The sequence below is a fragment of the Ochotona princeps genome, chromosome 20, assembly GCF_030435755.1.
Source record: "Ochotona princeps isolate mOchPri1 chromosome 20, mOchPri1.hap1, whole genome shotgun sequence".
NCBI lineage: Eukaryota > Metazoa > Chordata > Mammalia > Lagomorpha > Ochotonidae > Ochotona > Ochotona princeps.
This window is the reverse complement of record NC_080851.1, coordinates 23702201-23724802: the sequence shown is the minus strand read 5'-3', so window position 1 is coordinate 23724802 and position 22602 is coordinate 23702201. Positions and strand designations below refer to the sequence as shown.

The 22602-nt window shown below is 43.8% G+C and overlaps 1 protein-coding gene across 14 annotated transcripts in view; it reads right to left on the bottom strand.

Moving 5' to 3' along the window:
• Window positions 1–22602, bottom strand: part of PDE1C (phosphodiesterase 1C) — a 433318-nt gene that overhangs the window by 186450 nt on the left and 224266 nt on the right. For 4 of the 14 annotated variants that reach the window (XM_004582385.4, XM_004582386.2, XM_058678115.1 and 1 more), the window contains exon 1: window positions 17944–18512. The exons of 8 other annotated variants lie outside the window; for them this stretch is intronic. In XM_004582385.4, coding sequence (XP_004582442.2) covers window positions 17944–18044 — 101 coding nt within the window. In that variant the 5' untranslated portion in view covers window positions 18045–18512. Of the gene's footprint in view, window positions 1–17943; window positions 18513–18655; window positions 18803–22602 lie in introns of those variants that run through there. 2 more of the 14 variants (XM_058678114.1, XM_058678117.1) reach the window with 1 other exon arrangement.

Genomic DNA, 22602 nt, shown 5'->3' with positions numbered 1-22602 from the left:
CGATCTTGAGGCCAAGCCAGAATAAAGATCTTGCAAGAAACAGGTTTAAACGAGAACACTGAGAACCACAGTGTGGGAGCACAGAAGGACTTGGCTTACAGCTCAGCTTAGCCCTTCCACAGGCAGCAGAAGGGACCTGTGTCTAGCCCATCTCTGCCATTGACAGTCTTCAGTGAGTCTTCGACAAATCCCTTGTGCACTGAACTTCTTCATCTACTCAACAGAGTAACCTTTGCCCAGGTCACAGAGGCATAAAAAGCAGAGAATGGCTAGGAAAGTATACTGTCACAAAATCCTCCATGTTCTTCAGTTCTGGTATACCTGGAAAGCATTTTAATAAGCTGCTCCCTGGATAGGATTAGGGGAAATGAAGTGCTGAGAGAGGAAAATATTCTCTTTCAACGTCTCCAGGAAGTATGCTCTTCCCAGTAGTCCTTAGTTCCACATCTGCATTCCTGTTACAGTCACTGCACCCTGGCAACCAGGCCACCAATTTGTTCACAGGGAGCTTGAGGCCACATATTTTAAAGCAAACAAAAAAGGCACAGAGGTTTCAGAAGCCAGCTGACATGTTACATCTCTGATAAAAATGAAAACACAATGACAAAGTTATACATGAAGCGCAAAATCTTTTGCCATGTGAAACCTGCAGTGTTGTCTTTACTAGTTATATGTCAGTATTCCTCTACCACAGGAAAAACCCCAGAACAACAACCAGTAACACCAAGCAGAGGGTCCACAAGTGACTTCTATTATTTTTAATGCTATGAATTTTAAAGGATGAGCATTGCCATTAGAAATAACTTGCAAAACTATGCATGTATAAAACATAGCCACACATGAGTATAGGGTTTCTGTATCAATAGGAATATATTTAGGCACATGTTTGAATGATGTCACATATTTAGGTGGGAAATCTCACTCAAATTCAGGATTAGGACTTGGGATCTACAGTAAGTACCTATGTCCAATCCTGGCTCTAGCACTTAGCTCTACAATAGGGGACCAGTTATACAACCCTTGGAACCTCAGTTTTTATAAAGTAGGAACAATCACATCACTCTTTCTGAGATTTTTTTTATAATGAGAAACAAATGAGATCATTCACCTGACCCTCAGCTCCCCAAAAGCAGGTCTCTGCATTCCCCACTCTATCCTAGTGCCTAAAGCAGCACCTTGAACTGCAGCAAAAGCTGATGGTTATATATCAAGGACAGTTAACTAAGCTTTGGGTAGAAATTGCATCTACAGGCACTGAATACATGAGCTGTGAATGTGACCCATGCCCTAGACATCCCTGGCACTGCAACCTAACAAACTTACCTAAGGAACCCATGACCACACTAACCAAAATAAATAAATAAAACCATTGAGAGAATTAAAGGCCAGGGGCAGTCAGATTAGATGAACGCATCTGAGTTATATCTCAAAACCCAACTAATTCCAGCAGGACAGGATGTCTTGAACAGCAGAAGACAGTCTTTCTTATGGCTTCCACAGAACTCTTCCCAGCATTTGCCACCAGAGCATACACCGGCACTGTTGGGAATCCCAGAGGAAAAAAGAAAAGTAAAAGAAAGTAACGTGTATCACCAGTCTCAAAACTGCCAAATCCACTAAGGAAGTTACAATATACACCTCAGGCGTCACTTTATCACAACAAATACAAGGGATGCTTTGAGAAAACTTTGTGGAAAAGGTTATCTTGAGTGATGGGTGGCATTTCAATAGGAAGGCAGCCTGGCAAACAGAGGGTGGGAAGTGAGATAGTAGATAAGGCTGACATGTGCCAAAGCCTGGGTTCATCAGGAAAAGAGGTGATATCTGAGAGGAGGGGTCACCTCTCAGAGGAACAGGCTCCCCATTCTTAGCTGTACTACACTCTCAAGTTTATGACCATATGGAAAGACAACAAGGATCGTAAAGTGTGACCATGTGACAGACCTGGTTTAAAACTCAGCTTCATTCTGTGGACTATAAAAGCTGAGACAAGTTCCAGTTAAATCAAGCCTTAGCTTCTATAATTAAATAATGGATAGAATGATCCTAAAATAAGGCACTAAAATTTGGCAGATTCTGCATCTAGCATGTAAGGCACATGCCTCTTCCCTCCTAATTTTGAGCTTTCTGAAGTCACAGGTTTTGTCATGGATCTTCAAATGTACCCCAAGAATTTGTGTATTAATTGGTACATGGTTAGCACACACATGCATGTGGAAGCATACAGACACACATACACACACAATGACTGTCAGTTAAGTAAATGAATTCTTTGCAGCTGCCATCAATACATGTCAAAATATGAACTCTGCATCTGGTAGACCTCACCCCGCCAAAAAAAAAAAACCGGGAGCAACACTTTGCCAGTCCAGCTCACTTTCCTTCCATCCACTTCTCACCTTCTTCCATGCACTTGTGGCGTCACATGTTGCAAAGTCTACCCTTTACATTATTTTTAATTTAGACACCACCACAAATCAAGGCAGACACAATCGAAATGTTATCAGATACTGGAGTTTCAAGGTCAAACACACTCAAAAAAGTGTCATCCCACGGGACTGGTGCTAAATCATTATTTGGGATGCTTGCATCTCACATCAGATCTAACTCATCAGCAAATGGCTTTTCAGGTAGCAGCAGATGGTAGTTCATGTATTCGGGTCTTCTGTTACCCACAAGGGAGACCTGGATTAGGTTTCAGATTACTGGCTTCTCTCTGGCCTAGCCCTGGCTGGTGTAAGTATTTGGGGAATAAACTAGTAGATAGGAAATCTCTGTTCCTGTCTGTGTCTCTGTGCCTACAAAATCAAATGAAAATAAATAAATAAACAAAAATGTTAAGATCACTCCATGGAAATTACTCAATATTCATCTCTCAGATCGTCTTGACTGGGCCAAAGTCATGAGGACCAACTGAGCCTGCAGTTTGTGGTTGAATTATTAACTGCCCCCAAAAAAATGTTTTAGGACTTCCCAAACTGGATACGAATCTTTCTACACATCCCATGGTGGCAAGAGAGCTTACCCACCGAATGCTGCGTTTATGATTTCTCATGGTTTTGATGTGTTATGTTTGTGGCAATAATGATGGTTTGTCCACTATCTGCTAGTATTTCTTCCTTGCCTAACACCTTTGTACTTGGCAATAGCAGCTGCCCAATATATTGCTTATTTAATGAATGTGTTTATGAAGACATCTATCCAAAATGCTATCTTTTACTCATTTACCTCTGCTTAATTGTGAATATATTCACTACAGCTGTGGTTTCCAACACACACACACACAGAAGATGTGACAAGCCTGTAGAGTTCAGGGTCATTGAGTAACTCCTCTGTTCAATGCTGGACACATAAATTAACTCATTTAAATCTATAAATCCTGGGGAGTGTAGCTCACTTTATCCTTGACAGAGTGAAAATTTCGAGAAGCTTAACAACTCACCTACAGACCCAGATCCCTAAAGTAGCTGAGACAAAAAAAAAAAAAAAGCAAAATCCAAAACCATCAGAGAAAACTGAGGAAATCATTGCAAAAAGTCCAAAGAGTCCATTTGGAAACTTAGATACTAGATGAAAACAAACAAAACCAACAACAATAAACCATATTGAGTTCTTTCCACTCAAACGCAGGAAATGAGCTGGAAAAGAAACCTAGTTTATTCTTGGCCTTTTGTTTTGAAGGATTTCAACAGAATTTCTCCCTGACTCACTACCTGGAAGATACCTAAAAAACAATAAGCCTTACACTGTTCTATTTTGTCTTGTTTTCCAAACTTACTTTATATTCACAATTGTTGAAGAAATCTGAGGCAAGGTTGCACAAATCTTAAGGTCCATATAGCCAGACTGAGTGGATGTGGGAAGCAGGGAAGGACAAGGAGCTTTGGTGCTCTGGAACCTGGCAGTTTTGGCAGCAGGTGGGGGGTGAGGGAGGAGGATGACTAAGAAAGTGGCTTCCAACTCAACCAGGCTAGAATGATGACATCAACTAAGAAGGCCTAGACAACTGATTGCATATTTTGGCTTCTAGAATGAGTTCTACCCTTCACACGCACAGGCATGCATACAGGTGTGGTGTTTGTTTTCTTTCTTTGAAAGAGCATCATTACAAGGGAAATCCAAATTAAAACATCAATAAGGTACCACCTAACGCCAGTAAGACTGGCCCACATGAATAAAAGCACCAACAACACTTGTTGGCGAGGTTGTAGGGAAAAGGGAACCCTACTCCACTGCTGGTGGGGCTGCAGGTTGGTACAGCCTCTATGGAAATCAGTATGGAGAACATTCAAACAACTCAAAATCGACATACTGTATGATCCAGCAATAGCACTCCTAGGAATATACCCAAAACACCTGTTTTATGAGAAGCCAACATGCACCCCTATGCTCATAGCAGCACAATCAGTAATTGCAAAAACATGAAAGCAACCGAAATGCCCATCAGCAGAAGACTGGATAAGAAAGCTATGGTTCACCTACTCCATGGAATACTACTCAGCTATTAAAAAAACCAAAATGCAGTTCTTTGTGGCCAAATGGGCCAAACTGGAAACTATAATGCTAAGGGAAATGAGTCAATCCCAAAAGGTCAGATACCACATGTTTGCGTTAATTTAAGAGGATATGATGTTATGTAAAACATGTTATTTTATGTATATTATATGTTGTGTATAAACTAAAACTGAATTGACAATGAGGTGATCACAGAAGATGGTTAAGAAATTGCAATTGTTTTTAACATATTGGTTACTCAATACTATAACTATTAGTTACACAACGAAGTTAATTGTTGCTGAGGGTATGTTGGAGCCTTTAATTGATCGGGTTGATAATCTGATGGTTCTGCCCTCGGACTGGACAGGGTCTCCCAAGAAGCTGAGGAACTAGACTGGACTATAAGATGTTGGACTCTATGTTTAGTTTATGCTTGCAAAGAGGGAATCTCAACTGTACTTGATCAGTGGATATGCAATAAGGTGGAATATTCCACATGGGGGAAGGGCGGGGGGGTGATTCCCAGTTCCAACGAAACTGTATCACATAATACAATGTAATCAATGAATAAAAAAAAATTAAAACAATTAGGTGATAAAAAAAACAGCATCATTACAGCAGAAGGTCTCTCATCACTTATTCTAGTGCAAACCCCTTCCTCAACTTCACGTGTCCAAGATGCTTGCAACCTTCAGTGACTTTGATTACCTTCCCAACCACCCAGTATCCTCATCTCTACAACCTGGGTGGCAAGACTCCTGCTTCCCTGGGTTCGGTGACAGGGAAATGGGATAATGGGCATGAAGCTTGTTGCACAGCACTGAGCATTCTGGAAATCCTCAAGAAAGCATCAGCCACTGCACTAACAATGGAATTGCATAAATGTGGTGTTGTAATTCAATGGCTTTTCCATGGGGAGGGGTGGGAGAGAGGAGGAGTCCATCACTAATGAGTGGTTAAGATGTCTATTCTAGAATGAAAAACATTGTACTCCCAATTCTCCTTGCCTAGGAGCACTGGAACCACCAAGAAAGCAGGTGTTAAATTAAGTCTCACTAAAAGGAGGATGAGCTAGAATCATGCCTAGCTTTTCGTCTTGACCAAGGGACCCTGCAGCTGATATACTCTGCCACCCACTCTGGCAGCACCTCCCACATACCTAGAAGAGCACACACTTCTCTCTAATGCCAAAGTCCTTTTCATTGAAAAGCAAAACAAACATACAAAGCCCCTGCAGACACGCATGTGTGTGCATCTTGGTGCATGTAATAGATAGATCCCGTTCTAGGGAAATGATTTTGCAAAGCACAGCCCCAAGCCTTTGACTGACATCATCAACTCAACATGCAGTAAAATAGTAAGGTAAAACTAGGCAACATAACAGCATGGCATATTTAAATACATCTCCTAACAAAATTCCTGTTTTACTAATAACTCTTGATTAACAACCAATAAACACTGACCCTCGTAGTGTGTCCATACAGCATCACTAAGCACTGTCTGGAAGCTGCTACCTCACTGCACAGACATCACGTGCTCCAGCTAGAATGACCAATCCATCCATACTCATTTAGCTCTTACGCAAATTAAAAGACTGCTGCTCTTCACTTAAAATCAATGTCTGCCTAAATAAAAACATTGTGATAGAATGGTGGGCTTCTCAAGAAATTTCAAATAGCACATGGCTTAGCCCATGCACATATTCAGAATGGAGGTGGGGGCTAGAAAAATGGGCTTGCAAAACTCCCCTCAGGGTGGGTGGGTCCTCGGCCCACCTGTTAAGATGCCTACACTACACACCCAAGTAACCTGGGTTCAATTCTTGACTCTGACTCCTGACTCCCTTTTCCTGCCAGTATAGACCCTGAGGAGGCAACAAGTGATGGTTACAGGACTTGGTTGGGGTCCTGCCGAGCACATGAGAAGACCTGGAGGATGTACCTAGCACCCAGCTCTGCTTTGACCTAGCTCCAGCAGTTGCAGACAGGTGGAGAATGAACCAGCGGATGGGAGCTCTCTTTCTCCACCCATCTGTTTGGCAGTCTGCCTAATTAACTAATTATTAAATATTTCAAAAATGAAGCCGTCCCTTGAAAGGCTGCAGTCTACTGACATGCAGCTGGCCACATTCTGTGACAAGCAAGCACTGAGAGAGGGGCTTCATCAGGGAGCAAATATTTGTTCACCGTCAATATTTAAAAAGGTTCCCCAAAGTCCTTCAAGGCTGTATCACCTAACAGAGGCTTCTAGAGCTTGAATTTCCTTTCACTTCCCAGACCCACAGTCAGGGAGGAAAAGAAGGAAATGGAGCACCTGTCAAGGGCAAAAGTGTCTGGAGTAAGAACGGACCCACCAGGCGGCAGAGGAGAGTCAGGCAGTGGGGCCAGAGCAGGATGCTCTCCAGGGACGGGGTTTTGCTTTCTGATAGCAAAAAGTTCTCCCAAACACTGAATGCACCTGCATTCAAATGCAAGCATCACATCCTTCAAGGTCAAAGAAATGGGATGGGATGTGTTTCTAAGAGCCTGGATAAGTGAGGGCAAATTAAATCTTGATGCTAAATTATGAAACACCTGGCAGCCTTTCACTGTCTTAAGGTGAGTATCTCTGAACAACTGCAGTACGGGGGCTACAATCATGAGGTTTGTAAGTGGGCTTAATAACTGAACAAGCTGGCTACGAGGAAGCAAAATGTGTGCTTTGCCTCTCAGTTGACAGCAAGATACCTCCTAGATGGACACAGCATGGTTTTTGAGTCTGGGAAGTTGAATACACAACAACTGCATGTGTGTGCATACACACACACACGCACAGACGCAGCTCTGCCTGCAATGCTCTTTCTCGGGTGTCCAGGAAACAATGACTCACACTGTTTCAATTCCCAGTAGAATCTGTGTCCAGCTCTCCCTCCAGAGACCACGGTCACTGCTGGCACACAAGCAGACTCCTATGGACATCTCGAGTTCTCTAACACTCAGTTTCCTCTGGAACAGGAGGCTAAGGCCAGATTCAGAGAAAAACGAAGCACACAGCAGGACTCTCCTAGCTAACACATGCTCTCAGGGGTCAGCTCACATGTCTGTCATTTGTGGGGCAGCAGACTGAGAGAAAACATCAGAAATCACCACAAAATGAGTAAGGATTGGCACCATAATTTGATCCTCTGGTTTTGTGTTTTGCTGGCATGCAGGGTGCAAACTGACTTTACTGGCTCTGTCTAGAAACTTCTGCTTGCTTGTCTTGTAGTATGTATGTGAACTCATCTCATATTGCTGAGACTTTTTACACTCCTTCTTTCTCCTTCTAGTGATTTTCATCTCCATCAGGCGCATGTTAAAAACCTACATTTGCACAAGCATGTATATGGGTTTTGTGTTTTGCTGCCCTTCACCATATTTTTGAACAAAGAAGTATATACGAGAAAATGCATACAAGGTGTCAGGGGTGCCCTGACACCTTCCTCCAAGATGCTCAGAGACCAGCAGAAGAAAACAGAGAAAACTCTCTTTTCTTACTAGCTCAAATCAGCTATAGTATGAAATCCAACGATTATGATACTTCTATTTTCCAGCTTGACCAAAGATGCAAGGCAAGACCAAATAAGCGTGTAGGTAGGTAGATGAGTAAATAAATTGGAAACTCACTTTCAGAGAGATATTCTTGTTTAAACTTCCTAGGGAATTTTTCTGCTGGGTTTTCTATTGGGGGAAATTTCCCTGTAAGTTCCCACTCTCTCCCTTAGCGCTCTTAGAAAAAGAGGCTTATAGTCAAGACAGGCCTCTCCCAAAGATACAGATCTCCAATGTTTTGCAGGAAGCAATGAGACCAATTCAAATGAAAGACGCCTTTGCCAGGGTGCCGAGGCAGGGTAGAGGTGGTGAATCTAGAGAACAGGAGAAAGCTCATCTGTACATAGCATAATCAGTGTGTCCCTTGTTCCCAGAAACAAATCTACTTTTATCTAGTGCTTGGTTGGGCAGTGGAACAAGGAGAAACCTATGAGGAGAAGGTAACTTAATACAAATCCAACAGCACAGCCCTTCCCCACACCCGGGAACTGTGCCACCCAGTTCACCCAGCAAGTCCACCCAGGGTCCCTCTCTGCATTGCTCTTCTCCTGTCCCAGCTCCTCTGCTTGCAGACATCTGGCCGCTGGCTGCTTCCTTCTTTGTTGAACCCAGATGAGCCATTTTAGCATTCACACTACCATTTCCAGAGGTTTCAAAACGGGACCCCCCCTCCAGAGAAAGCCAAAACCCTTCCTTGGAAAGCGGGGCTTTTCCAGCAGACACCAGCTGCTTCCCCTTCAGCACAATTCAAAACCAGGCTCCCAGCTTATCAGTGACACCCACGAAAAAACAGGGAAAGCTTTTGTGAGAAAGAAAAATAGACAGTAAATATCATGCTTGTAAAAATCCAAGAAATAGGGGTGTGTGTGTGTGCGTGTGTGTGTGTGTGTGTGTGTTGGCAGAAATGATTTGTTCCTCTATTCACATATTTACAACCACTTGCTGTGTTGTAAGTACAAACAAAACTGTGTGGGTGGGAACAGAAGAGATTTGGGTGATCTCCTTCCTCAAAGCCAACCTCCTATTTAAATAAACATTAATGAGAAAGGCTGGAAACAAAAACCATCTCTTAATATCTGGATGGTACTGACAACATGGAGCTAAATCCCAAAGATTAAGATGAAAATCTTACCCTTCACAGACCCTTGAAGTCAACGGAGAAGAGTTTTTAAAATTTAATTACTCACAGAGTTGTTTTACTTCTCTACTTTTTTTCTCCTCATGTAGATTCAGATAAAACAGAAGCCTCTGCCAAGTTTAACTTCATTGACCAGCTGATTTCTCCAAGCCTCACAGTCTGGTCTAGAGGATACTCCTTCCTATCTCCATTCTCAAGCATTCTTCCACCCAACTCTTATTAAAACCTTATCCCTGGGGGCAGGCATTTGGCACAGCAGTTAAGAAAAGGCTTGGAATGCATTCTTGCTCCCTTCAGGATTCCAGCTTTCTGCTAATACACATACCCTAGGAGGCAGCAGGAGACGGCTCAACCAGAATTTTCAGTGCTTCCTACATGGAAGACCTGGGTTGAGTTCCTGGCTCCCAACTTGGCCTGGCCCAGCCCCAGCCTCTGCAGGCATTTGGAGAGTGAACCAATGAGTGGGAGTTCTCTGTCAATTTTTTCCTATGTCTTTCCCTGTCTTTCAAATAAACAAATTTTTTAAAGATTGCTGAAAATGCATATTATGAAAAAACTACGGATTTTTTTTTTCTTTAATTTGAGGGGCAAAAAGAGAAATTGTGATTCCACTACCAGTTCACTCTCCAAATGCCTGCAACAACCAGGGTTGAAGCTGGGAGCCAAGAATCTCACAGAGGAGGCAATGACTTAGGCCATCACTATTGTCGATATCAACAGTCAGAAGCCAGAGCCAGAAATGGATCAAAATACTCTGACATAGGGCACAGGTAGGCATCTTAACTACTATGCCAAAGACATGGATCAAGTTATCTTTTAATTCCATTTTCCACAATTGTTTTGAAATACCCTCATATACACAAATGCATAGTCCTGGTGCCTCGTGTGTCAGACTACCCAGTTAATGTCAGACTAAATCCCATTCCCTCCGCTTGTAAAATATGTAGGAATATTGATTTAGTACCACTCAGACACATACATACTTTCTTCTTTGTTGAACTATAAATGAAAGCTCTTATTCTTAAATCTGCAGCCTACCTATCTCACAGCTCACGTTCAACACAACCTCTTATTTCCTTCCTATTCAATGTGTCCAAACACAAATTCATGATCACATTTCCCATTCGTCCTGCTTCCACTCAAAACCGAACCTACAGCCTTGCTCTCCTCTTAGTAATCTGAGCTATGTAAATAGCACCAGGTGATTCAAGTTAAAGGATGTGGAGGTTATCTGAGATTCTTTCTTCCTCATCTCCCATATCCAAGGTCTGCTGGGTCTACCGCCTCTACAGTTCTCTACTCTATCCTTGCAGAGAATGGCCCCACCCGGCTAAGGCCCACAGCAGATGAGCAGATCCGTTCCCTCCCAAGTTTATACTCTCTTTCCGGTATAGGATGCAGCCAGGTAACCTTTGATTTGGATCTTAATGCAAATATCCTAGGAATAGTAACTGCTATAGAAGAGCCTAGAACTTTCCTTACTATCATACCTTTTTATTCTTCGAATGTCAGCTTAAATTCCACTTCCTCAGAGACGTCTTCTCTGAATCATGAATCGGATCTTGGCTCTCTACGTTACTTCTGTGGGGCAGTCATCATGGTCAATAGTTATTTCTGGAAATAGTATTTGGTATTTGCCTCTGCCTGCCTGATCAGTCTCTGAAGAAAACAATCTTTGTCTTGTCTCTTTCTATATGCCTGGTGCCTAAAACAGCATCAGGTGCATGGTAAGTGCTAGAGAGCCATTTGCTAAGTGGATGTGTGACAACTGAGTTTTCCATATATTGCATATTCATTCAGATATACAAATAAGCCACTTACTAGTAATGACCAATTTTCTGTCTTTTGATTCAACTATTTTCCAGAGGTTTCTTTTGGAATTTCATAACCCAGTAACATTTTCCATTAACCTCATTAAGATGTGTTTCTTTTGTTTAATAACAGCTGTCACAATGAATTGAGATGAAGAATACACTATCATAAAAGACCTAAGAATACCAACACTTCACATGGATTCAGTACTCTTTCTCTCAAAATAGAAATTTTCATTTTTTGGGGGAACTCAATTGTATTAACTCCTGGGAAATTATGATGGTCATTCTCAAAGCCGTCACACATTATTTTACATGCCTCGTATTTAACAAATATTTTCCTTAGTCACTTTTCAAAAAGCTGTGAGGGAGGTCAAACAAACTGTGTCCCTCATCTGAAGCAACAGAAATGAAGAAAAGTAGTTTTTTTATTATCTTAAGACAATTATAGACCCAAAAAAAAGGACCTAGAAATATAGAAACCTTTGCTCAGAGCTGCTTCCCAACTGACAGGGACATGCCATAAAGCTGGGCCACAGCAAGAAGCTCCAAGTTGCTGAATAGTGAGTTGTAATGAGCCAGTTAGCATAACTGAATTATGATAAGCCAATGATAATACAACAATAAGTCACACTAATATTTAAGTCAAGACAATTTCACTTTAAATGTGAGGCTGGACTATAACCTTGTTGATAGCTGCCTCTTTTCATCCTGTAGTACTCATTCACAATGCATTTCAGAAAATCTCAATCTCTATTAGTAAACTAAAGGCTGGAAAGCCATGTTTAAATACAGATGTCCACCTTCTCTGAACCCTGCAAGGTGCTGCCAACACCATTAATTACTGCCTTCTGTTTTATTGGCTTTATTCTTGTGTTTTAGCTTCTCGCACATAGAAGAACTAGCTTGCCTTCCTAATTTCTAAGTGTCCTGAGGCCAAGGTGGGCTTGTCTTCTGATAGTTTCATCTCCCTTTGGAAGCTGTAACGTTCTACACACAATTGTAACTCAGCAACATGTCAAATCATCCAACCTGTCCTAAGTAAATGAATTAAATAGGAGAATAGACAGACCAGTCAGTACTCTAAACACATTATATGGATGAAATCAACAACATTTTTTGGAAATGTTTGGAAATCTGTTTGGAAAACAGAGTGGCCCAGGGAGCATGAGAGACAGAGAAGTCTTCCATCTGCTGGGTCACTTTCCAAATAGTTACCATGGCCAGAGCTGATCCAGAACAAAGCTAGGAGTCTAGAACTCCATCCAGCTCCTCCATATGGGTGCTGGGACTCAAGGATTTGGGCCCTCCTCCACTCCTTTCCTAGGTGCATTGGCATGGAGTGCACATTGGAGATGCCAGCTTTGCAGGTGGAGGTCCAACTCAACTGGAACACAACACTGGGCCCAAGAAAGATTATTATGAAAATAAAATTCAAATCACATTTTGCAACTATCTAGTTTAAGACATTCTCGCGATTTCTTATAACTAAGAAGATGAAAAATCAAGCTCTTGAAAATAATACGCACCAAAAAAATAATAAAATAAAAAAGGATTTCTCTGGAGGGTATGGAAGAGGAGCACCCAGAACACACTATATGCCTTTGTTGTAGAGTAAGATATGTTGAAAAACTCCTAAATTATGAGCATGCTGCATGTTGAATAAAACAAAAAGTATTTTTTTATCCATGGATCTCTAAGCAGCCCATGTCTTCCTTTCCATCATTCTTGAGTTACCCAGGTCTCCTGGGCCTCAGAACCTGAGCATGCACTGTTCCTACTACTGATGAAATTCTATCCCTCATCATTGTCCTGAGGAAGCTGCAAGAAGATGGCACTCAGAAACCTTTCAAGGAAAGTAACTCAAGCCTTTGAGCACTGACTTGTAGAATAAGGAAGCCATTACCTGAACCCATTTTATTTAACAGCTATAAGATGCCTTGGGAGATTTCTATTCAGTACCTCCATGTTCAACAACAACTAAGAGATTCAATCACTCCCTCTTTGGGGATGATCAAGGAGAAGTAAGCACAGCCAAGGCTTAGTGGGACTCAAGTCACAATCCAAATAAGCACAAGCAGCTCTCCCAATAGTCACTCAAAGCTGCCCAGAACACTGAAATGGTCTCTAGACTGACTGGATGGGTTCTTGTTTCCCCTACAACTTTACAAGATGCCTCTTTACTCTTTACAAAGAGATTTTGTGCCAGTTTCTTCTGCCTTGGCCTTCTTCTAAGGGTTCTGCCCACAAACCAAATGCAGCCAACCAGGAGGAGACTGTTCTCTTAGTCTTCTGAGAAGCCCCTGACTTCCACTTTTCCATAAACCTGGGGGATACTAGCCCAGCTCCCTGCAGTCCACAGCCACTTACTGTCCCTTAGATGCAGAGGTTTCTCCCCCTGTATCCTTTGAAAACCACATTCATCACTTCTTAGTACTCCTGTCAGTCTCCTCCTCCAGCTTGTGGTCTGTCAAAGATCAGATGTCTTACCTAATTCTGCACTATCAGAGTTTAACAGAGTAATCACATAGCAGGCACTTACAAATGTTAATCATGTTTGCTGAATATTATTTACTCTCTTTATTAAAAAAAATTCAAATGAATACAAAAGAAACATACAGTGAAAGGCCCTAAACAAGAAATTTAAAACTGAAGATCCAGACTGCTTTGCCTGTAGCTTACCTCCACCCCTCCCTACCTTCCCTTTGGAAGAGTCACTTCTGTGAATGCTGGTGGGTGCTAGTTAAGGCTCTTTCCAAACCTAAGCAGAAACCACCTGATTTCTTCCAGAAAAAACACCTTCAGGTGCTGGGGGCACTAGGAGCCAACAAAAAGATTTCCACTGTGTCTCCTCACCTCCATTTCTGTGCCTCCTATACTGTAGAGAAGAGGTCTTTCAACATGAACAAACAGGAAGCAGATCCAATGGCAGTCAGCACAAACACCCAGAGAAGGGGGAAGGACACATTTCGTGGCGACTAAACAAATGGCAGTAGTGGGAGAAAGAATCTATGATTCTTCTGGCATTCAGTGTCCAACCTGAGATGGGCAATGAAGGTGAAATTCCATGATCTACCACTCACAGAGCATAAACCCGTCCCTCAGTGGAACAGAGTCAGAAGGTTTGCTAGATACACAAGAACCACAGTTGACTCAGTCTACTAATCTAATATCCATTTATCTGCCTTCATTGCCACAATATGACACAGAACATTCAAAACCAACTTTATCATCTTCAGAAAACCAACAGTTTGTTCTGCTACCTCCTGGATGGCCAGAGAGCTTACATCATTATAACTGTGACCATCAATTTTGTTCCCAATTTTTACAAATGTAGCATAAGAAACATCATTTGGTGATCATCTTACAACAGGCTAGCAAGAAAGTAACCCTGGGTCAGGAATCAAAGTGCAGGGGTCATGACCCAAATGCTCAAACCCAAAACCTCCCCCACAGCCTCAGGGCCACAGAAGACATCCTTGGCCCTGTGTTCCCTGACTGGAAGATTCCACAGCAACAAAGTAAAGAGGAGCTCTGACAAATTCCACCCATTCCTAGATAAAACAGAAAGATGACTACCAGCTTATGGAAAAGTGAAAACCAGGGGCTTCTCAAAAGACTAAGAGCATCTTTCTGGTTGATTGCATTTGGTTTCTGCTGGTTTACAAAACTTTGAACATAGGTCTAAGAGTGACAGGGCTGCAGAGGGAAGCTGAGGAGCACATCACTCAAGTCACAGTTGCCTTCTCTGCTTATACTACTGCGTAAACCCTTCACTCCAGTCATAAGGAGTCATAAGGTAACATACACAGGGTTACAAGGGTTTATCATCTCAACTGGATTAGCAGTGTTTAAAACACACGATATCCATAGCAAATGAGCTACTTTTATGCTGTTAATGCTACAAGGTAACAATAGTTTTTCCCCCTTCATGGAGAAACATGAACAACTGCTCAAAATTTCAAATATCTGTGGATCCTTACTATAGACCAAACAGTATTGCAGGCAGTTGGAGATAAAGCGGCACCACAAGATTCCATTCTCTTGAAGCTTATAGTCCATTTGAGAGTGACAGACAAGAAGCACAGCAAGTAAATCAACTATACAATATTCAGATGATGAGGAATACTAAAGAGAAAAAGTGAAAAACGGGAAGAGTAAGGATTGGAATATGGAGAAGGCCGTCCCCTCAAATATCTGGCACTGTAATCTCTGCAGATAAGCGCAGAACTTCCGGTAAAGGCCACTCCTCTCTGCTATAGAGAACGGCAGATATAAGAGGATGAAAGGAGGCAAGAGTGTGATTATATCTTGGGTCATGGCTTTGCCATGGGTCACTCAAATCCTAATTCCCTTTCAATGTCCATGCTCCAGCCTAGATAATGATTTGGATATACCCTGCCTCCCAGCTAGCTCCTGGCATGCACCAAGATCTCACGACCCATACACTCACCCCCGATACATATTTATCTTCATGTTTAATATTAAGACATTCATGTGATGGCCTTTATACTCTATTATCTACAAATTGAGCACCTACTAAGCGCCCAACCCTTTTTGCAAAGAGCAAAAAACACAAAGCATTCTTCCTTAAAGAACTTAACATTCTAATAGAGGAGATATATAAACAAACAACAACAAATTAAAAGAGAATGAGATAGCATGAGATCCTACAGAATAATCCAGGTGTGACATGCTCACAGACAGCTCTCAGGCCAGCTGGAGAAGTCCTGACCATCTGTGGTCACTTAGAAAGCCCTTTCCCCGAGCGCGTCATGATCATGAACTGAGAGGAGAGCCACATTGTGGCTACTGGATCTTTCTGGAAAATTTAAAGAGCAGCTTCCTTTCCTCTCACTGACAACCTGCCAGTCAGACAGAACACACATGCAGTCCCCCAGCTCTTGGAAGTTCCTACTCTGTGGACTGTAAATTCGTTACTCCAAGTCAAAGAGAGGAACAAGTGCTTTGGTGTCCAGAGTCTATAGCAACACAATCCAACACTGCTGGGGGAAAAAAATATATATATATATACATATATATATATATGTATATATATATATATATATATATATCACAGCATATCCTTTTCTAATTTGAGAATGAAGCGAAAACTCTCAGGGGATTACTACTGGGCAAGGTGCTACAGGAGGAAGGCAAAGCGGAGTGATTTAGTAACACAGACTTAGGAGAAGCAGCAGCCTGGCCCAGCCCCCTTCGCACTCCCTAGGATCTGTCACACACCTTGGGGAGAGAAGTCAAACAGACAGGAAACTGAGCAAGTTACACGACTGTGTGATGTTAGCACGAAATGCTCTTCCTGCACAAGTTCCCATCTTGGCTTTACTGACTGATCTGTCTACAGGCTGAGTGGCTGCGTGGAGTAGCAGCATGAGTCTGAATTGTGAAAGAGCCTAAAAGAAGCACTTCCTCAGTGTGTGGATGTGGCTACCTCCAGTCAGGATGGCAAACACCTGCCAACATTTGCAAGGTGTTCACCTAGGACCCACCCAGACTTGCTGGACATGACAAACTTCCTGGGGGGTAACACAGTACAATGGGACCTCACGACCACTATGTGCAGCAAGAACTTACTATACTAAGTAAGCTCTCTCTATACTAGAGTAACCGCACTCTCAAATAGTGGCTGCAGTGCAGGCATCTAAACCATCAGGAGAGCTTGCCTTGGTAGAGAGGGAAGACTACTAAATAAGTTTATAACCTCTACTTGCAGCAGCCAGAGAAGTCCACAACCAAATGAGTTGGCATGGTTTTCCATCCAGAACACCAGCAATGGAATTCACTTGGAGACCGATGAAGCAGCGTTTACAAATGCTACTTTAAATATGGTTCCCCATAAAGAAGCACATGGGACCTCTTGCTTCTGCTTGGAAACTCTCAATGCCTTTGATTAGACTGCGGCCTCTCCTGAGAGGGGACCAGCTTCTTTGGTGCCTTATGATAAGTTTTGTGTGTGTTTGTGAGGGTGTATGCTTCCAGAAATAATAAAGGCTGCCGAATAAACAAACCAGTAGACAGCTCATTTGTCCTTGAGAGGAAAAAGCACCTAAACAACACAAGAACACTCTGGGAGAAACTATTCTTTGAGAGCACACTAGATATCTAAGCACAAATGCTTGATGCACAGAGCCCTAGGTGGTCAAGAAAGGTGTATTAGGAAGCTGTGTGGCCACTGAGGGTCAAGTTGTCCACCTGCACTTACTACAAGTTTCCTGGACTGGGGTGATGGACAGGTCACCGTTTATGAAACCTTTTCACGGGAAAGACCAAGTTTCCTAGGTCACTCTCCTCAGAACTCAAAACCAGACTGAACTCAGTGAAGTGAATGAATCCCCTCCAATCAGTCCACCAGAACTCTGCTGGATCAACACCAAATGTCCTACTTCACTGCTCCAACATTACTACAAAACTCCTGGATTGCTTCTGATTTCCACTTTCTCCCTTCCTTCTAAGATTTTTGTCTTCTGCCTGCCAGAAAAAACCCAAGGGAAATATCAGACGTTAGACCACACTCAGGAGAAAGAAAAGAGACCTTAACAGCCAGCGTGCATACTGAATTTGCACCGTGAGTGAGCCATGGTTTGCGGAGAAAAACTCTTTTCTTTGACTAAAAGTCCTTAACCAAGATATCCAGTAAAAAGGACCAGAAACATCTACCACAATTCTTTTGTCTAAACCCAGTCTACACAAAAGAAAGCTCAGCCAGAGGGGGCAAGGCACTGAGATGCAAAGACAGCCCCCCTCTTTGTGCCAGAAGGAAGGTGGCAGCGACTGTAATTAACAGGCAAGCAGCTGTGGAACTTCTAGGGCTGTGTTTAAGGAGCCGTGCAAGAATGGGGCGAACCAGCAAGGCTGTGGCTGTGATGGGACAGGGTACGGGACAAGAGAAAGAAATGGCTTTACTTACAGCCCTCGGAGCCGCAGCCAGATTTTCTCGATCTGTTCTGGCTGCAGGTATTTCAGGGAGTTGCTCTCAAATTCTTCAATCTCCTTGGTTGGGGACTCCATAGCTGTAGAGGATCACTGGGGGTTAAGGCTGGCAGAGCTCAGGCTGTCCCCTCCCCACCTCCTCCTCCTCCTCCTCGCCGGTCCAGCAATCTAGCAGTTTTCCCCAGCCCTGCGTGTGTGCACGCGCGTTCCTGGCACTGTCACTTGCTCTGTGCGCTCCCCTCTGCGGCTCCCAAACCCAGACTAGAGCGGGTGCGGATGGTGGGCGAGCCTGGTCCCAGGAACGCCCTGGAAGCAGCCAAAAGCATCAGCCATGGTCGTGGGACAAAGCCCAGAAACAGGGCTGGGGACGGTGCGCTTGTGCCAGGAGAAAGCACCGGGGTCTATTTGGATAGTTTTCTTTTTCCCAAACAAAGCCACGGAAGTCACCAGTGTGGCAGCCTAAGGATTTAGAGGAAAAAACGGAAGACGGGGCTTGGGGGGAAGGTGAAGAACATGAAGAGGGAGAAAGGGAGAAGGGGACCTGGGGCAAGAATCCCTCAGAAAGCTGGCATGGGTGAGGGGTGGTCACACCCAGAGGCCGCGCCCCCAGCTCCGCCCCTTGCCGCACCCCTTTTTCCCCACCACTCCCTTGATGCCGCTCCCCCTCTCCCCCATTTTCTCTCACTTACCAGCCACTCTGCTGACAAGCTAGAAAGCTGACAAGTCAGAGAAGTCGCCGTCCCTAACTGGGCTGACACCGCGGGCTGGCAGGGAGGGGCGCGCCGTCTGAGAGGCACCAGCCCGTCCGTCAGCCCGTCCGTCACTCCCGCCCCCGCAGGGCACCCCAGGGCACCGCAGCCCCCAGGCGGTTGCGGCTGCGTGGGCGGCTCCAGATCCCACGCCACTTAAGTGGTCACGCAAATCCTGGGGAAGAGAAGTGAGGTCTGGGCCCTCCTGGAGCGTTCTGAGCACAGGAGACACACAGCAGCTGCGAGGGTGTTAGAGTTTCTGGTTGGGGCTTTCTTTAACAGCACTGCCAGGGAGTCAGTCCATTTAGGAATATTAAAGTCATTGACAGACAAGAGCGACCTCGGGCCATGCTTGGGAAGTCCTGATACTAATGAAAGTTTCAGTTCCCCCTTCTTCCTCCCTCTCTTTCTGCCACCCTCTCCCATACTCCTCCAAGGTCCCCTGTTGGGTGACAGTTCCAAGTCCAAAACTTGCAACTCCCTTGCATGGGTGGGTGACCATGGGGGTTCCTTTAGGTGACCCACAGTGTCAGTAAAACGGAATGCTCTGCAAGAATGGGACCCGGTGTGGAGTTCGGACGAGAATGAAAAGAGAAGCCAAAAGCACAGAAGAAAAAGGAGGTGGGGGTTACCCATGCTCTAGGTGATTGCATCCTGTGACATCACAGAACTGAACCTCCATCTTCCAGGTGCGTGAGGCAATCGGGGCTTCCCCAGCAGCGACCTCACAGTGGGGATACGGTGTAGGACTGCCACACAGGCTGTAGCAATGACCTACTTTTCCTGCCTGGCAGGTAATGGTTTGTAGCCATACTGCTGCTGGGCTACAGCCAGATGGCTGCTCAAGAAAGTAAGATAAAGTTGAGAGCTAAGTAATCCACACTTGTCACAAAAGCTACATTTACGTGAACTTCACGAAGAAATAAAATGTTGGAAGCAGTATCCTAAATGCTGCTCTGCTTGCTGGTAGCACTCATTTTCCAGGGATCAGAAGGAGGGGAGAGTAGGTAGGCAACAGGCTTGTGAGATCCAAGTGGATCTGCTTGCTAATTCATGCTCGTACTTTGCATTCACTCAGTCTCCGACAGGATCCCTGGAAGTGGGCATCTCTCCCCTGAGCTCACACCTCAACACAGGAGTTTGTAGGTTGAGCAAGACTTGGCACTCCAAATTCACACATAGGTTTCAACTCTGAATTCTTAGGGTTGTTGACTCCACAGTGAAGGCTTGATCTGATTGCCTGAGCTGTATCTGGTCTGAGGGTGGGGCAGGGGAGGGGAAGGGGCTTCTGGTCATTTTGATTTTGCCCTGCGAAGGTAGGTCCTGCGAGGGGGTTGCTTGCTTCAGCTGAATCCTGCCTTCCTTTCTCTCTCTCTCTCTCTCTCTGCTTCTTGGCCTCCAGCAGGATCATTTCTCCACAACTGCTTCTCTAAGGCAGCCTCTATCAGCTGCCAGACTCCCAAGTCTGTCTAATCCCAAATGGCAAACCTCCAAATTCTAATCCGAAAAACTCTTCCCATCCCCAAGAAGATGCCAGCAGGTCATTTAGTTAAGTAACCAAGAGCTGACCAGTATGCTAGGCAAAAACAACAGTCAGCGCTAATAACAAGTGAAGGTGGAGTTTATTGCTCTGAATCAAACCAGTTACCCACCCAATGTCACCTAGCAGGGAACAGTGTCCTGGGAGGATGGGATGCTGAAAGATAAAAGCACTTTGGTCACTCATTTTGGGGGGTGGAAGACAGGAGTAGGTACCTAATTTAGATCTTCCCACCAGTGAGTGAACCTTGGACAGCTTACTACCAACGTATGGACACACAGTCATGGTCACATGTAAAAACAATCAAGTGTTGGCAATTAGGCATGGTCCCAACTCTGTTCTAAAGGTTCCATTCACATGTAGCTCTCCAGACAACTCAGTGAGGCAGCTACTATTAGCATCATCCCCACTCTATAACAAACCGATACACCAGGCGGTTACCTTCTAGAAAGAAAACTGAACTGGAGAACACCAGAGCTGCAGTTAGGGTTCATTACCATAGCCTATGTAAATTAGTCCCTGCTTCCAGCATTCCATTCTCCATATCTGAAAGGTGGAGAAGTTAAGCAAAATAAATGATCTCTGCCTTTCTGGTTCATTGAAGTCAAGCTGGAAAGATTTGGAGAAAGGACTTGCTGAAAAGAGAGAGATGCCTTCTGCTGACTTCACACCTGCACTCCTGGTCTTTCCCAGGAATAGCCTGGGATGAAAGGACAGGACAGCAGGAGACATAAAGGATGATACTCACTTTCCTGTCCCACTCCGTGCCAGGGACTTCCTCCTAGCATGAGGGTGATTTTGATTAAGTTAGAAGAAACACAGACAAAAGGACAGGGATGGTCTTTTACAACAATGATGCAAATCAGATGGCAAAGTTTCTGAAGCAAGATTTTGTTTCATTGGTGAAAATGTCTCTAAAACCAAACATGAATTAGAATGCTGGAGAAATGTATACATAGATCAAGCTTTGTTTTACTTTAGAGCCGTAATGGTTGTTGAGGGCAGAAAGAGGCCTAAAAGATAATCTGCTCTAGAGATTTTCAAATTTTTAAGCAACAGAATATTTTATGTCAAATAACAAAAAGGATCTCCATGGCACACTTAGGTTTCAAAAAGTAAAGAGGCTCAGGTTGAACAGGACAACGTCATGAGGGTCTCAGGACAGAGTCGACCCATGCAAATCGACCCCAAAACAAAAAGTCTAGGAAAATCCAAGGCCATTCCTGAGTTCATTGTGGAGGCTCACTTCCACTGTGACTTTCTTTAGAGTGATACTCCAGGAGACAGCGCATAGCCAATCATTCCTTAATGTACAGACAGGCATGTAGATACACATGACTGACAGTTCAAAATGTCCCTTAAATACACACACATACAACTGGCAATTCAAAAATTTTGACCAATCTCACTCTCTCACACACACAAACACACACACAACACACACACACACACAACTGACAGTTCACAAATGTCCCCCATATGGAGGTAAGGCAGTCACGGCAGCCTAGGCCCATGACCGGGGACTTTCACCCTGTCAGATGCCAAGATGCACTGGCAGGACCTTGAGTCATGCTAGGCAAACGCTCGGAGAAATGGACTTTAAGATGTGTGGCAGAACAAATTGGACAACAACCCTAGCCAAACAATGACAGCAAGTATCTGGGTGAATGGAGACTCTGTGGCTGACTATGTCAGACAATGGACATTAAAAGGGATCACTCATCCTGGGACAGGCAAGATCAACATTTTAGAATTATCAAACCACCTGGGCATAAACCTCGGAGTATTTGACACATTGGGAACCTGGCTTGATATCAGGTGGACATTCTCAATCCCTGGGTACTGGAGTGGTTAGTAGGCTGAGTATGGCTTCTCCTCTTATGCCCCCTCAACCCCCGCCCTTCGAAACAAGAAAGAAAAACAGAAAATTTGGAAACAATGATCACACCCACTTTTCCCTAACCTTTGCTCCATCCCATTCTGATCAACTATAATAACATGATCTAAATTTTTTTAAATGGCATATATATATATACACACATATACATACACATATACATATACACAAATACACACACACACACTGACAATTCAAAAATATCTCCCAAATAGACATATGGTAATTTAGCCTGAGCACTAGCAAACCTTTGCTCTATCAACATTCAAGTATCACAAAAGACTGGAAGGATAGCGAGCTCCAGGTCACAGGCAGAGCCCACAGGAAAGCTGGAGGATCACTCAGCAAGCGGATGAGAGGCACACATTGCCAACAGGAGAATCAGTTACTTTCACCTTACCCACAACCACCACTACCCCACAGTTACTGAGAACTTTCATGTGCCAAGAT